The sequence below is a fragment of the Miniopterus schreibersii genome, assembly GCF_964146895.1.
Source record: "Miniopterus schreibersii genome assembly, chromosome: 4".
Taxonomy (NCBI): Eukaryota; Metazoa; Chordata; class Mammalia; order Chiroptera; family Miniopteridae; genus Miniopterus; species Miniopterus schreibersii.
In genome coordinates this window covers 63,021,214-63,036,236 of record NC_138105.1, presented here as the reverse complement: position 1 = coordinate 63,036,236, position 15,023 = coordinate 63,021,214, and the positions used below count along the sequence as shown (strand labels likewise).

At 55.9% G+C, this 15,023-nt stretch overlaps 1 protein-coding gene across 1 annotated transcript; it reads left to right on the top strand.

Moving 5' to 3' along the window:
* Positions 1-5,182: 5,182 nt before the first annotated feature.
* C2CD4C (C2 calcium dependent domain containing 4C) lies at positions 5,183-6,448 on the top strand (the record flags this gene model as incomplete). Its single annotated transcript, XM_081135840.1, has 1 exon — positions 5,183-6,448. Exon 1 carries the CDS (start codon positions 5,192-5,194, stop codon positions 6,446-6,448), a length of 1,257 nt encoding a protein of 418 aa, XP_080991966.1. The 5' UTR covers positions 5,183-5,191.
* Positions 6,449-15,023: the final 8,575 nt, after the last annotated feature.

Genomic DNA, 15,023 nt, shown 5'->3' with positions numbered 1-15,023 from the left:
GCATCTCTACCCAAGATGTCCCCAGCCCTCCCCACACCCCACCAGGGCCTCATCCCTGCCCAGGGTTTGGGTTTGTGTTTCCCTGCAGTTGGCAGGCCTGGGGACCTGGTATGGGTGTGGGGAATAAAAGCCACTCTGCTCTGCCCCTAACTAGGGGTGAAACCATCGAAAGATAGAGCCAGAGGGGCACTCTGATTCCATGTCTCTTACTTCAGAGACATGGAGACTGAGAGCCACCAGTCCATCCATCCGTCCTTTATCCATCCATCCATCCATCCATCCATCCATCCATCCACCCATCATGCTTGTCCATCCACCCACCCACCCATCTATGTATTATTCATTCATCAGTCCATCCACACCCCTTCCCCCTGCTTCCCAAGACCCTTTAATTGCTTGCATTGAGCTTCTCTTATCTGCCAGAAGCTCTGGTGGGTAAGGGGGATGCAACAGTGACTAAGACAGACCAGTCCTTGTGGAATTAACACTCAAATGACATTAATCAACAAATCACCACAGGGTGTCTAATGACAAGTGTGAAAAGGGGAAAGTCTTGGAGCTTAGAGATCCCAGGAAATCCTGGAGGCTTCCCTGTGGGAATGACACGGGCTTTGATCTAGAGGATGAGTAGGATAGAGTTCTGGGCAGGGGGAGCATCATTTGCAAAGGCCCTGTGGTGTGTGGAGCACAGCACATTCAGGGGCAGAAGGATGGCCAGTGGCAGGAGGTGAAATGGGGGGAGGAGGAGGGGGCAGGCAGTGGAGTGGGAACAGCAGAGGCAAAGCTGAGTGCCAGGAAGAGCTGCTAGGGACCTTTTAAGCAGAGAGGTGATAAGATTCCCAAGTGAGAAATATACTGTTGGGGGCAGGATAGGAATGGGGGCAGCTGAGAGAATGCCCTGGGGGCTGGACCAAATACTGTGAAGAAGTGTGATTCCAGAGATTTGTAGGCCAGAGATTTGCTCTTGCTTCATTCATTCATTCATTCATTCATTCATTCATTCATTCATTCATTAATAGCTCTGGGTCCTCCAAGGCCTGGTACCATCCCCTTCAGTCTCACCTAACACTCCTGCTAGACATGTGTTGAGAACCGCACAAACTCAAGGTGCTCAGATTCTCCCCACTTTAAAGATGAGGAAATGGAGGCTCAGAAGGGTAAGGTGACTTCCCAAGGCCACACCACGGGGAGGTGGCAGAGCTGGGGTTTTAACCTCATCACATCCCCCATCCTGCTCCCTGACCCAGGAAAGCCAGGTCTGGGGAATCCCCATGGTGACAGGAACTAGGAGCCTGGCTCTAGCTAGGTTCCCACACTGCTTCCAGTCCATTCTACCTGCAGTTATTCAGTCAGCAAATGCTCCCTGCCTCAGCCTCACCCTCAGGGAGCCCTGGGGTGGGAGGTAGTGGAGATGTTGTTTCAAATTCTGCTGTGCAGCTTTGGACCAGTTGCTTCCTTCTCTGAACTGGGCACTCCGCAGAATCAGGCCATTCCCCCATGCTTCAGTTTCCTTATCTGATGCCCCCTCCCCCAGTGCCTTGTCGAACCTGAGTCCCTCTTGGGAGCTTGCAGACAGGCCTTCCCTCCCCTTTCTCAAAGGAGAAGACAGCTTAGAGCCCAGAGCTGCATGGGCACAAGTGGCTCCTGAGGCCTGGAGATGGGATGACAGCCTCTTTGTCTTTGAGCCACCTCTCTGTGTGCCCTCCAAGCCTGTCTGTTGGATGGCCACAGGGGGCAGCCTATGACTCAGGTCTGAATCCTGGGAAGCACCACTTTCCTGTATCTTCTTTGAGACTTGCCACTTTCCCCTTTCCATATAGTATGTTCCTTGGGGTGGGGGAGAGGGCTAGGACTGAGGAGGGGGTGAAGACCCAGGCCACACAGCATGAGGTTGCACGACTTAGGGTGCGTGGGGTTGGTGGAAACCTTCTGGGCCCCCTCCCCAGCTTGAGCCTGAAACCACAGCCTCCTCATCTCTGATTCCAGGGAGGCTACAGTTCAGGGTTTGGGGGAGTAATGGGGGGGCTGACACATCTCTCAGTCACAGGGCTCTGCAGAGGAGGCAGAAGGTTTTGTTGACTTGGAGAGGTTCCTGTTTGGAGTCAGAGCTGGTGGCCTCCCTGCCCTGGTCCCTTCCAGGGTGGGTTCTGTGGCAGTCCACAGGGCAGGTGTTTGGGATCTATCCCCAGGTACTTTTCCTCTCTGGGCCTCAGTTTCCCCAGCCCCAAATGTGGTGGGGTGGGGGAGTAGGGGTGGGGCTTCTGGCTGAGCTAGGCCAAAGATTTTGGGTTCACTTCGAGGTCTGGCAAGGCCTCCGCCTGGCTCAGTCTCTTTCCTCACCAGTAGCAGCTTTTGTGAAGTGATGACCAACACTTACACATGTTTAGGTCCTGTTTAAGTACTTTGAAAATAGTAACTCTGGCCTGGCCGGGAGTGGCTCAGCAGTTGAGCATCAACCTAGGATCCAGGAGATTGGGGTTCGATTCCCGGTCAGGGCACATGCCCAGGTTGCAGGCTGCAGCCGGTCAATGACTCTCATCATTGATGTTTCTATCTCTCTCTCTCCTCCTCCTTTCCTCTCTCTGAAATCAATAAAGATATATTTAAAAAAAGAAAAAAAAGAAAATAGTATTTCTGATGCTATGATGCCTGTGGGCCACTGAGGAGAAAGAGGCAGAGAGGTTTGGATGCTTGCCAGAAGTCACAAAGCAGGAAATGTTGGTAGCAGGATTCGAACCCTGTTTGAGTGGCACCAGATTAGTGTCTGAGTTGCTTAGCACAGGAGTCAGCACAGAATAAACTCACTGCATCCTCTCCCAGCCGAACTGGGAAGAGAGACCTTGTCCCCAGCTGGGCAAGGGTGAGTGGGGATTGAAGCCCCCAGTTCCCAGGTCAGTTCCCAGGTCAGCCTGGCATTGCCCCTTCTTGCATACCCTAGCTGGTCACTTCCCCTTCCTGGGCCCCACTGTCCCTGTCCAGTTAATGGAAGAAGGTCGCTGAGGCCCCTGAGGCCCCCACTGCAGAAAGGGGCGCTGTTCCAGGAGTCATCCTTCCTGTAATCCGTCCATTTGTCTGGCAAGTTTTCATTAAAGACCCCAGCATCTTGGAGACACTGTAGGGCTAAGACCACAACTACTCTTCTGACCGCAGCTCTACACCCAGTGGAGCAATGGAATCACACAAGTAATTGCTCTAGGGCACTCTTCATGATAGCTAAAGTTGAGGTTCAACAGGCTCTGTCAGGCTGTGAGACTGGGGCTGACCCAGTCAGTGGTGAGGTGATGCATTCACTGGTATCTGCCTCCCCTGGCAGACAGTGGGGCCATGCCAGTGTTGCCCCAGCACAAAGGTGCTGGGGGGTTGGGGGGAGGCTCAGTGTTTGCTGGGTGAGCAAATCTGAGACAGGCCTCTTGGAGTCATGGCCCCCTCTGAGCCTGGCTTTCCCCGTGTGGACAATGGGACTCTAAATTCCACCTCCCTCCAAGGTCTAGTGGATGTGTTGGAGGGGTGGGGCCTCCATCTGGCCTTATTATCTTGCTGGCTTCTCACAAATTGAGACTGGACTTGGAACTGGTCAGCCTTGGGTTCCAGAGGGGGGACCTGAGGCTGAGAGGTAGGGCAGAGTGAGGAAGCAGAGGTGTTAGGGCTGGCAGATCACAAGGCAGGGGTGTGGGATCCCAGAGGGACCCTGAGATCTTAGAAGCTGCCAGGCCCGGGATTGCCTTGGTTTCTCTATCTGTAGATGGCACCCTGGTGCTCTCCCAGCTCTCCTCTAATCACATGTTCCTGACAATTCCTATTCACTTGTGTGCCTCTCTGTTAGCACTGCTCCCCTGGGATGCATCACAAAGAGGGCGCTACATCCCTTGATCACAGCTATGTCCCCAGTGTTTGGATCCCTGTCCAGCGTCCAGCAAATGCTCAATAAGCATCTGTCCATGACATGGAGGAGCAGCCCTCTCCCTGGCTTTTGGGGGCCGCTGCACTGAGCCATGCCCATCCATCAGGAGGAGCCGGGCTTAGCTCCTGGGTCCTTTCTAGAAGGAAACCCTCACCTTTCTCCTGCCTACAAACGGGGGAGACAGCTGGGGGAAGGACGTTAGAGCGGGGCACTGAGAAAGCGCTCAACAGTAAATTCAGATGCAGTTATTATTACTGCTATTTTATTCATCGTCGAAAGTCGGGAAAGCTGCTCCCCAGAGAAAGGGCCTGCAGCACGTACGGGCCTGCGCGCCTCCCCAAATGAACTGAGGCAGAGGCTCCCCCCTCCGCAGGGGCCCGCGCTGGTGGTAGTCACCTGCAAACTGCGACCGCCTGCTGTCCCCCACTGACCCTCGTCGGCCCGCTGGGTGCCCGCGAGGCTCGGGGCGCCGCCCGCCGGGGTGGGGGTGCGGCGGTACTAGAGAGAATACGGCGGCGCGGCGGCCCGGCTGGGCGGTTTCCCGCCGCGGCCGGTGAATGAGTCCTACTGCGCGGCCGCCGCCGCCCCGAGCCTGCCGCCGCCGCGTCCCCGCCGCAGACCCCGGGCCTCCGCGCCGAGCCGGCCGGTGCGCGGGACAGCCTCGGCCTCGGCGCACCACCCTGGTAAGGCGGGCTCGGGGACCCCGCCACGTTCCCGGGGGCTGCTGGGACCCCACCCCCACCCCAGGCTGAGTTGACCGAGGGGAGGGGGAGGCGCGGGGAGGGGTCGGCCGGCCGCGCTCCGGGTCCCCGGGTCCCGCTCCTCTCCCTGCCCCCACCCGCTCGCCCGACCCTCAGCCTGGGGAGAAGCCACAGGTGGGTGGGAGCCCGGGGGGGGCGGAGCTGGGACATCTGGGGGTCCACCCACACCCTGAGGTGTCGTCCCTGTAGACCGGGCGTGAAACCCTTTAAAAAGCGCTTTGAGATCCTCAAAACGGGGGTGGGGTGGGAGAGGGGCCTCTCTCCGCTGGGAGCTCCCCTAGAGTCGGGGCGCTGCCCCCACCTCCCTCCCTTGCGCTTGGGTGCTCGGAAGTTCAGCGCGACCCCCGGGGAGGGGAGCGGGGAGTCAAGCGCACCCCCGCCCCGGGTCCTGCGGGCCCCGGGTCCAGGTGGCTCCCCCAGACGGGTGCCCGGGACCTGCCTTCAGCCCCCGGTGCCCGCAGGCCTGCAGCGCCCGGCCGCTTCTCTTCCCAGCCTCCGCAGACGCCCCGGCCTGCCGCCGGCCGCCCCCATGAAGAAAACCAACATGTGGTTTCTGGAGCGGCTTCGGGGGTCCGGGGAGAACGGCGCCGCCGGGGGCGAGGCGGGCGACAAGGCCGCCAAGGGGCCCCTGTACAGTAACGTGCTCACGCCCGACAAGATCCCCGACTTCTTCATCCCCCCCAAGCTGCCGGCCGGCCCCGCGGAGCCCGAGGGGCAGGCGGAGCCGGGCGCGGCCGCGGAGCAGAGCCCGGCCTCCGCCTCGCCGCGCCGCGCCCCCCGGAGCCCCCGGCTGCCCGCCAAGCTGGCGGCCGAGAGCAAGAGCCTGCTGAGGGCGGCCACGCGGCACGTGATCCAGATCGAGAGCGCCGAGGACTGGCCGGCCGAGGAGGCCGCCACCAACTCCGACCCCCAGGCGCAGGGCGCCATGTCCCTGCCCTCGGTGCCCAAGGCCCAGACGTCCTACGGCTTCGCCACGCTGGCCGAGAGCCCGCACACGCGGCGCAAGGAGTCCCTGTTCCACAGCGAGCACGGCGCCCTGGCGCAGGTGGGCTCCCCGGGAGCCCGGCGCCGGCGGGGGGGCGGCAAGGCCGACGGTGGCGACGGGGCGGCCCGGGAGGCCGGCGGGGCGCTCATGAGCCCCAGCCGCTACTTCAGCGGCGGGGAGAGCGACACGGGGTCCTCGGCCGAGTCCTCGCCGTTCGGGTCCCCGCTGCTGTCGCGCTCCGTGTCGCTGCTCAAAGGCTTCGCGCAGGACAGCCAGGCCAAGGTGAGCCAGCTCAAGCACTCCGTGGGCCGCCACGGCTCCCTGTCGGCGGACGACAGCACGCCCGACACCAGCCCCGGGGCGCGGCGCCGCCTGACGCGCAGGGCGGCCGAGCCGGGCGCGGAGCCGGGCCGGGCGCCCCGCGCCGAGCACGCCGTGCGCCTGGGCGCGCGGGGCAGCGTGCGGCTGCTGGCCGAGTACGAGGCGGCGCAGGCGCGCCTGCGAGTGCGCCTGCTGGCCGCCGAGGGCCTGTACGACCACCTGTGCGACGCCCGGAGCATCAACTGCTGCGTGGGCCTGTGCCTGGTCCCCGGGAAGCTCCAGAAGCAGCGCAGCACCATCATTAAGAACAGCCGCCACCCCGTCTTCAATGAGGACTTCTTTTTCGATGGCCTCGGGCCGGCCAGCGTCCGAAAACTGGCCCTCAGGATCAAGGTGGTCAACAAGGGCAGCAGCCTCAAGCGGGACACGCTGCTGGGCGAGAAGGAGCTGCCCCTCACCTCCCTGCTCCCCTTCTTGTAAAGGCCCCTTGCGGCCGCTCTCCGTTTCCGCAGGTGGCAGGTGCCCAGGGGAGACCCCCCTCCCCCCTCACTCAGAGTCTGGCAGGCGGGAGACCAATGGGCTGGGCGGGGGCTGGGAGCGGGAGGTGGGTTTACACTAGGGCTGGGCTGGCCCTGATGCTGAGCTGCAGCTGGGGCTTTCCTGGGATGCTGCATGGTGACCAGGATACTATTTTTTATGGATTACGTGTTTTGGAGGAGGAAGAGATGGGGCTTCCAGGGAAGAGAACACCATTTGCAGGGCTGAGCATTGCCCCTGTGCCCCAAGTTTCATCCCCCTCGATGTGGCCTCAACCCTTTCAGAGTTTTGAAAAGGGATTCTCAGGTGGCTGGAAACCTGTGCCAAGAGGTGACCCAGGTGGATCACAGACCTAGAGGTCTCCAGTCCTAAGAATGAGCTGAATCTTTTCCTGTGTTGCATAAGTGACCTCCTCCCCCAGGCCCGCCAGACGCCCCCCAGAAAGCAGTGCCAGGCTCAAGGTTCTGCCAACAGGGCCCCATGGGTCTGTGGGAGGCAGCAGTGCCGTGGAGCTTATGGTGCAGGAAGTCCTAGAAAATGAAAATGGGAACAATGGCTCCTCTTCTGTCCCTGGAGCCAGGCAGCCCTTCCATCCCCATGGGCTGTTTCCCTCCAACATCTTCTTTGCTTGCTTTTCGGGCTCAGACCTGCCTAGCCCATCCTCTGCACCTGCTTGAGACCCCTGGCCCTGCTGGGGCATCTGGAGCATCCCTCGTCTGGAGAGGGATGCTCAGAAGGCACCCAGACAGCAGGCCCTTTGCCCATGGCCCCCATCCCCCCATCCCTCCCAGGTTGCCACCCCGCCCTCTCCTGCCCAGCACCCTTGGCAGCTGGACACCAGGGAGTGATGCCCAGTGACTGATGGATGTGGCTTTTACTCAATGTGTGTAAATAGGTTTTGGTTAAGGAGGGTGGGTGGGACAAAGGGACAGAAGGGCGGGCTGGGAGGGACCCTGGTTGTGGCTTTTCTTGCTGCTAGGTGGCTGCACAGGTTTGCTTGTTGTGTCAGCATGTGGGGCCTTAAGTGATTTTTGTGGAGGCTTTCCAGTTCAATGAAACAAACGGTACAGTTTGAAGCAGGGGCCAGCGAGTCCAGGCCAGCCTGCCCCTTCATCTCTCCCAGGCTGCCCGCTGGGCATGGATGGACCAGGGAAGCCCATTGAGATGCCCCTCCCTGTTCAAACAGTGTCTCTCTTGATCTAGGTTTCCAAGTCCCACGAAGGGGGAGTTGAAGAAGCAGATTTCCAGTGTACCCTGCAGACTGAGAGGGAGGGGCACTTGGAACTGGGGTCCCTTTCATTGCCCCCTCTGGCCTCCGTCCTGTGCCTGCTCCTTCATGCTTCTGCTCCTGCCTTCATAGGGGCTCCCCGCTTCACTCTGGAACCTACCTTGTGGGCCGAGGAGGCGACAGGACCCTGCAAGGAGTTAGATGCTTGGAGCTCATACCCCTCCCCTTCTTCCTGACCCTGACCGCTCCTTTTCCCTGCTTTCCCTCTGGGGCCTCCCATTTTTACATGCCTCTGCACTGTTTCATATCTTTGTGTTCGAAGTTGACAGTGGGTAAACCTTTAAGACACCCTCCCCAAGTGTGTTTGTTTATAAATGCTGTTTTTAGTGCAATAAAGGTGTTTCGGGAATGCGGGGGTGGAGGTTTGCCTTCTTTGCTGTTTAGTAACGAGAGGGATTTTGTCTTGAATTCCAAGGAGGATGGTGGGAGCCTTCAAGATCAGTGAAGTCCTCAACCCTTTCAGACCCTCTGCTTGGTTAGGGGGGAGGCAAGGAAGCAGGATTGCACAGGGCAATGCCTTGGGGGCCCCCCAGACCCTTTTATAACATCTGACAGTCACTCAGCAGGTGTCTGGGCACTGCTCTGACTCTCCATCTACACGAATGGCCTTCACAGCAGCCCGAGAAGCCTGTCCACATCCTCACCTCACAGGTTCGGTGACCTGCCCAAGGCAGCCTAGTTAACGGGGCCAGTACTCAAACCCATGCCCTCGCTGCGGCCACCAAGGAGAGAATTGGCAGGACCGGCCCCTTCCGGGCTCTGTCCCCTAGGGACAAAGACTGGACATTGGTGCCATCATTAATGGGGACCCCTTGGATCCCATCAGCTGCCAACGCAGGAGCACCCCCACTGGCCTGACCCTCATTCTCGTCTGGCCTGCCCTAGCCCCTGCTGTCAGACGGGAATCAGGAGGCAAGCGTGTCAGCCAGGAGGCCGGCCCCCGCGCTTTTGTCCTCACGTACCCCAGGGCAGGCTGTGTCTCTCCCCACAGGGCCCTGTTTCTTGCTCTGACCCCAGGCCCACTCCTTCCTCTGTCCTTATCCCCACTGGGGCCCAGACTGTCAGGGCTGTCACGAAGCCACCAGGAGCCTTTGTGCGGGGTTGGGGTCCTGAACAGCCCTCCACCCGCTGACAACTGCCAGATGAGCCATGCTAACGAGGCCTGGTAGGGACCCAGGATGTGTTGCCAGGGCAACCGGGTGCCTTCTCTCCTCTTTCCCACCAGCCACTCATCAATGGGCAGCTTGTGTGCGTGCATGTGGGGACCATGTATATGTGCACAAACACAGCTGTGCTTCTGCACACGTGTAACTACATGTGTGCCTTATGCACATGTATGTGTATGCTAGTGTAACAATGTGCATGTGAGAGTACAGTCATGTTTGTTCACAGGTGTCATTGTGGGCATAACCATGTGAGTGCATGTGTGCACACAAATAGCCATGTGTATGTCAGCAAGTGTGAGTACGTGTGCTTGCATTTCTACATGGACTATGCATGTGTTTTTCTGTGTGTACCCTTGTACATGTATGTAACCATGTGTGTGCATAAGTGTTGCTATGTAACTGCACAGGTGTGTCGCCGTGTGCGTGCTTGTGTGTGTGCGTGCTGTGGCTGCCCTGTGCCTCAGAATGCCAAAAAGGGCATGGCGGGGCCAGTGGCTCCACGGGGCCCCTTCTCTCCTCTATGCTGGTTCCTCACTGGGAATAGCCTCGCCTGTCCTCTCACTCAGCCTTTGAGTCTCCACCTACTGCCTCTTCCTCAGGGCAGCCCCCCCTCCGATGAGATCAGACCCTCTTTTATAGTCCTTGTCAGCGTAATACACTGCCTTGTACTATCAATCTGATCAGAATGACCTGTTATTTGCACCTGCAGCGTCCCAGGACTCGGGCGTGGTGCAAACAAAGGCAGCATTGGCACTCTCTTCCCAGCCCATCTACCACCCTGAGTCTTCCTACTTTCAGGAGGGCTGTGGGCATCCAGTGCCACCACTAACATGCACCTCATTTGGTGTAAATCACAAAATGGTGCCCCCTTCTCAGACTGGAGCCAGCACAGTGGGCACGAGAGCCACAAGATGAGGACTTAGATGCCTGGAGACCTTGTGGGCACCCGGATCCAGCTGTACGTGAAGACCATAACTGCACACCATTTCAGTTCAGAGGAGCAACGAAGTCCTTTCTTAGCTTGACTTGTTCTTTTTTTTGTTTTGTTTTTTTAATCATTTGCAGCCAAGGAACACTGATACAGCGAGTCTCCAGTATGAGGAAGGAAGAAAAGCACCAAGCTAGGTGTGCCCCAGTCTGACAGGAAGAAAGGCAGCATCCTGAGGCCTGGGATTTGTACATCTTAGAGAGCTGGGGAATGTGGCCCTGGGGTGAGGAAGTGAACATTGATCAGGGAGGGCTTTGCAGAAGGAGCAGAACCTGAAATAGGGAAGAAGTACTGGGGTAGCAGGCACATTCAAGAAGTAAAGGGCAGGGGCTTGGGAATCCAGCCAGCTGGGGCTTCCATCCACTCCACCTCAGCCTCGGCTGTACTGCTCGCCCCGTCTGTCCACTGCCTTCTCCTGCTGCCCTGCTTGGAAACCTTCCATGGCTCATCACGGCCCCACACCCTGTGCATAACCCACACTGAAGCCCACACACCCTTCCTGGAGCCTTTGCTTATGCAGTGTCCCCTCCCTGGTACATCTAGGGGCCTGCAAATCTGAACCCTGACTTGCCTGGTGAGCAGTCCATGGTGGAATTCCAGCCCAGGACTTCCCACTCCACAGCACGGTGTGGCTGTGGGCGAGTCATGTGGCTTGTGTGGGTCTCAGGCTCCCCAAGAGCAATGCTTCAGCCCTGGTGATGAGGCTCAAGCTCATGTGTAGAAGGAGCTTATGTACAGGCATGTTCCACGGAAGCAGACACAATATAGCAATGATAATATAATCCCATTAGGATGATAATTATAGGCTACCATCAGACCCACTGAGGTCCTGGGCTTCCTTGGCCTCCCTGTGCTGGGGGCCTTTCCCCATTGCACCTGCCCCTCTGCCCAGCTGCTTATACCCCTCCCCTCAGTGTGGGATTCAATTAAGCTTTGTTTTTTTTCTCAGCTCTTCTGAGAGTGGGAGGGAGGGGCTGCCTGCAGCTGGGTCTGCTGACAGGAGGAGAAAAATGACTTCAATAAAATGGAACTGTTGCAGAGGGAGACCTGCATGTGCACACCCTCCCTCTCCACCAGGACTAAACCCATTCCCCCCTACAGAGGTCAGGAGCATGGGGCGGGTGTCCAGTGTTGACCTGGAGAAAGAAGATACAGACCAAGAAGGGCTCTTGGTGGCTAACTAGGCTCAAATGTAAAAACAGCCTAGTAGCCATTGCTAAACCCGGCCTTTCACAGACTACACTTCAGGGAGAAGCCTGCACTGACCTGCCCGCCCGCTGGCTGAGCTAGCTTTTATACAGGAGTTCCTGGAATTGTATTTCAACCAATAGGACTGAGGTTTCCCTGTCCAGTTGGAGCTGCCACAGCTATTTCTCCAGTAGCATCTTCACTGACCAAAGTGGCTCCATTTCAACCAATCAGGACAGTGCTTTTAGGACCAATCAAATTGTGAAGTTTGAAGTCCTTATTTGCATGAGGATGGACCATTCTGGAACCGGCGGGGGACTTCTGTCTATATAAGTCAGCTCCCTGGGTGGTTAGTTCAGCAGCATACTTTCCCTTCTGTTGAGGGTTGTGTTCCCTTGGCTGTGGCTAAACCACCAAAGAGTCTTGTAGCAGAGCTGTCTTGCTAGCAGAGCTGTCTAGCTGGATAGTGACCTTGCAGGATGGCCACCTTACTCTGGTGCTGTCCCACTATTGAGCTGTTACACTACAGAGCTGTTTGTACTGAATAGTTTCCTTCACCACACCCCAAATTGGGGATTCCTGTTGGTGAGTTGGCATGGCCGACCATGGGTTGACACCAACGGCAAAAGCACAAGCCCTGGCTCCACTGCTCACAGCTGGCTGCCCGGCTCTCTGGGCCTTAGTTTACCTTCCCCTGATGAATGGAGATTTTACAGGAACTTCCCTCCAGGGTTATATAAGGTGTGCATACACACTGCAGGGCTCATACTGGTGAGAGGATGACCCACTGAATCTGCACAAGGACTCTGCAGACCCCATTCACACATGGGAAAATTGAGGGTTAGGGAGGCAAAGTGACAAGTCCAAAATTACCCAGCTGGCAGGTGGCAGGATGACAATTTGAATCAGGGCTGGTGCAGACCCCAAGCCCTCAAGCTCACTCACACTGCCTTCCCATGTCCCTGCAGGCTCCTCTTCCCCTTAGAGGCCCCGCCTTCTATACCCTGCTTGGGCAACATAGCCTGGGTTTGAATTCTGCCAGGTCACTGTCTTCACTGTGACTGTTTCCTGTCTAGTACCTTGTATCCTACTCTGTGCTGGTGGGGATGGGGATAAAGGCTGACTTGGCACTCTTATGGCGCCCAAACCTGGCTCTGGGAGAGTGGCAGGCCCAATGGAGGGCTGTGGAGTAAGGCTCTGCCTTAAACTCTCTGACTGATAGGGAATCTAGCCTTGCCCAGAGACTGAGGATGTAAAATCTCTGGATGTGCTGGGATTAGTTGTGGGAGATAAGGGGAGAGTGGTCCCATTGACTCCTCTCTCTCAGCCCCACTCAGTCCCATCCACCAGCAAACCCAGAAGGCTCTGCCTTCCAAACACATGCTGACCCATCCTTGCAAAGAACAAGTTACTACGCACAACAGCCTGGACAAACCTCAGCACTGATGTTGAGTGAGGAAGCTGAACACAAAGAACACATTGTGCAATTCTATTTATAAGAAGTTCAAGAACAGGCAACATAAATCTATGAAGATGGAAGTCAGATGGCCACCTGAGGAGTAGTGACCAGAAGGGGGATGAAGATGGCCTCTGGGGAGCTGTCACTTGATATTTTCATCTGGGTGATGGTTCCTGTGGTGAGTTTCTTTATAAATGTTAACTGAGCTCATAAGGGTCAAGTACCTAGAATACATTTTTAAAAGTTCTTACAATTCAGTAACAAAAAACCAAATGGCCCAACTGAAAAATGGACAAAGGACCTGAATAGACATCTTTCCAAAGAGAAATGGCTAACAAGCCCATGAAAAGATGCTTGATGTCATTAGTCATCAGGAAATGAAAATCATAAGAACATACCATTTCACACCCATAGGGTGGCTGCGATCAAGAAAACAAAAAATAACAAGTGTTGGCGAGGATGTGGAAAAATTGGAAGATAATGTACTGCTAATGGAATGTAAAATGGTGCAGCTGCTGTTGAAAACAGATTGGCACTTTCTCAAAAAGTTCCACATGGAATTACTACATGACCCAGCAATTCCACTCCTAGGTATACCCAAAAGAATAAAAAACTGTTCCTCAAACAAAAACTTGTACATTAATGTTCATAACAACATTATTCATGATAGCCAAAAGGTGGAAATAGCCCAAATGTCCATCAGTGAATGAATGCATAAATGGTACATTCATATAATGGAATATCACCCAGCCATGAAAAGGAGTGAAGCACTGACACTCACTACAACATGAATGAACCTTGAAACATATGCTCAGAGAGAGAAGCTAGATACAAAAGGCCACACAGTGTGTGAGTCCATTTATTTGATATGTGCGGAACAGGCAAATCCACAGAGGTGGGAAGTGGGTTAGTGATTGTCAGGAGTGGGAAGGGGGGGGAGTGACTGCTGATGAGGACGGGGCTGCTTTTTGGGAAGAGAATGTCCTGGAATTAGATAGTGGTGCTGGTTGCACATTGTGAATGTAGTAAATGACACTGAATTACTTTAAAATGTTTTATTTTGTGACTTCTTCAATTTTTAAAAAAGTTCACTGTGCTTGATACACTCATAATTTGTACACTTTACTATAAATTATATTTCTATAAAAAGGATATGAAAATTTCCCAGGACCTGCCTGCTTCTCCTCTCTTTTCAGTCCCTGCTGGAATTGGGCCCAACTATTTGCCCCCCACCATCCCTCCTGGACGAGAGCAGTCCCCTCCACCCTGGTGTCCTGGCGCTGCCCACCGTCTGCTTCTCTAGCAGCCACCAGAGGGCACCTGTGAACACCTAAGTCAGGTTTGGCTTTCGGACCCCACAGCCTGTCCTCCTGGCAGTAAATACAAGAGGGCGACAGCGAGCACTGAGCGGGCGCAGTCCTGCTCTGCCCACAGCCCTCCACGGCTCCCATGACCCTTGGGGTAAAAGCCCAAGTCTTCTCGAGCCCACAGGACCCTGCGAGACCTGTCCCGTCACCTCCTTGCCCTCACCTCCTCCCTCTCTCCCCCCTCACTCATTCCACTCCAGCCACACTGGCCTTCCTGCTGTTCCTCCAACACGTGACACATGTCCACCCGCCTGGCCTTTCCACCAGCTGTGTTCCGCTGGTGTTCCTCTTCCCCAGACTTCCATAGTACCCTCACCACTGAAAGGCCTTCCCTGGGCATCTCTATCCAAAATGCCCCTCACACCCCTTTTCTTCCTACCTTTATTTTCTTCCTAGCACTCTAGAAGGGTCACCTCCCTCCTCTCTTTACCAGATTAGAACAGTGCTTGGCACATAGTAGGTGCTTGACAAATATTTGCTGAATGAACAACCCAGTGAATGACAATCAAGAAGCTAAGGTGTTGCATTTTTCTGAGAAGTCGACAAGGGGTGCGGCGGGAGGCAGAGGCCTGGCCTCCTCCCACCTCCAGAGGCAGTTGCAGACCCTCTCCCACTCCCACTCCCACTCCCACTCCCACTCCCACTCCCACTCCCACTCCCACTCCCACTCCCACTCCTAGCTCTCTCTCTGGATGACTGGGAAGGGCTATTTTTTACTGCCTGATGTGTTTTAACTGCACAAATAATAAGGGTGAGCCAACATAAAATTACAAGGCCAAGCAGAAGATCTGTGGGTGCCTGCTCAGCCTACGTGGTGCTTCACATGTTCGCCTTCATCTTAGACAGGACAAGGGTCTCAAGGTCAGGGCAGTTCTAAATGTTATTACTAAATGTTATTCTTGCTAAATGTTAAAATGTAGTACAGTATTTTGCAGACCAGCTGTAAACAGGATGAACTGACAGGAACTCACTGAGATGAAAGTAGCCAACTACATAGAAGAAATCAACATGTAATTGACCAAATAGTGAATATAAACAATGGCTGAGCCTCGCTTCTAGGAG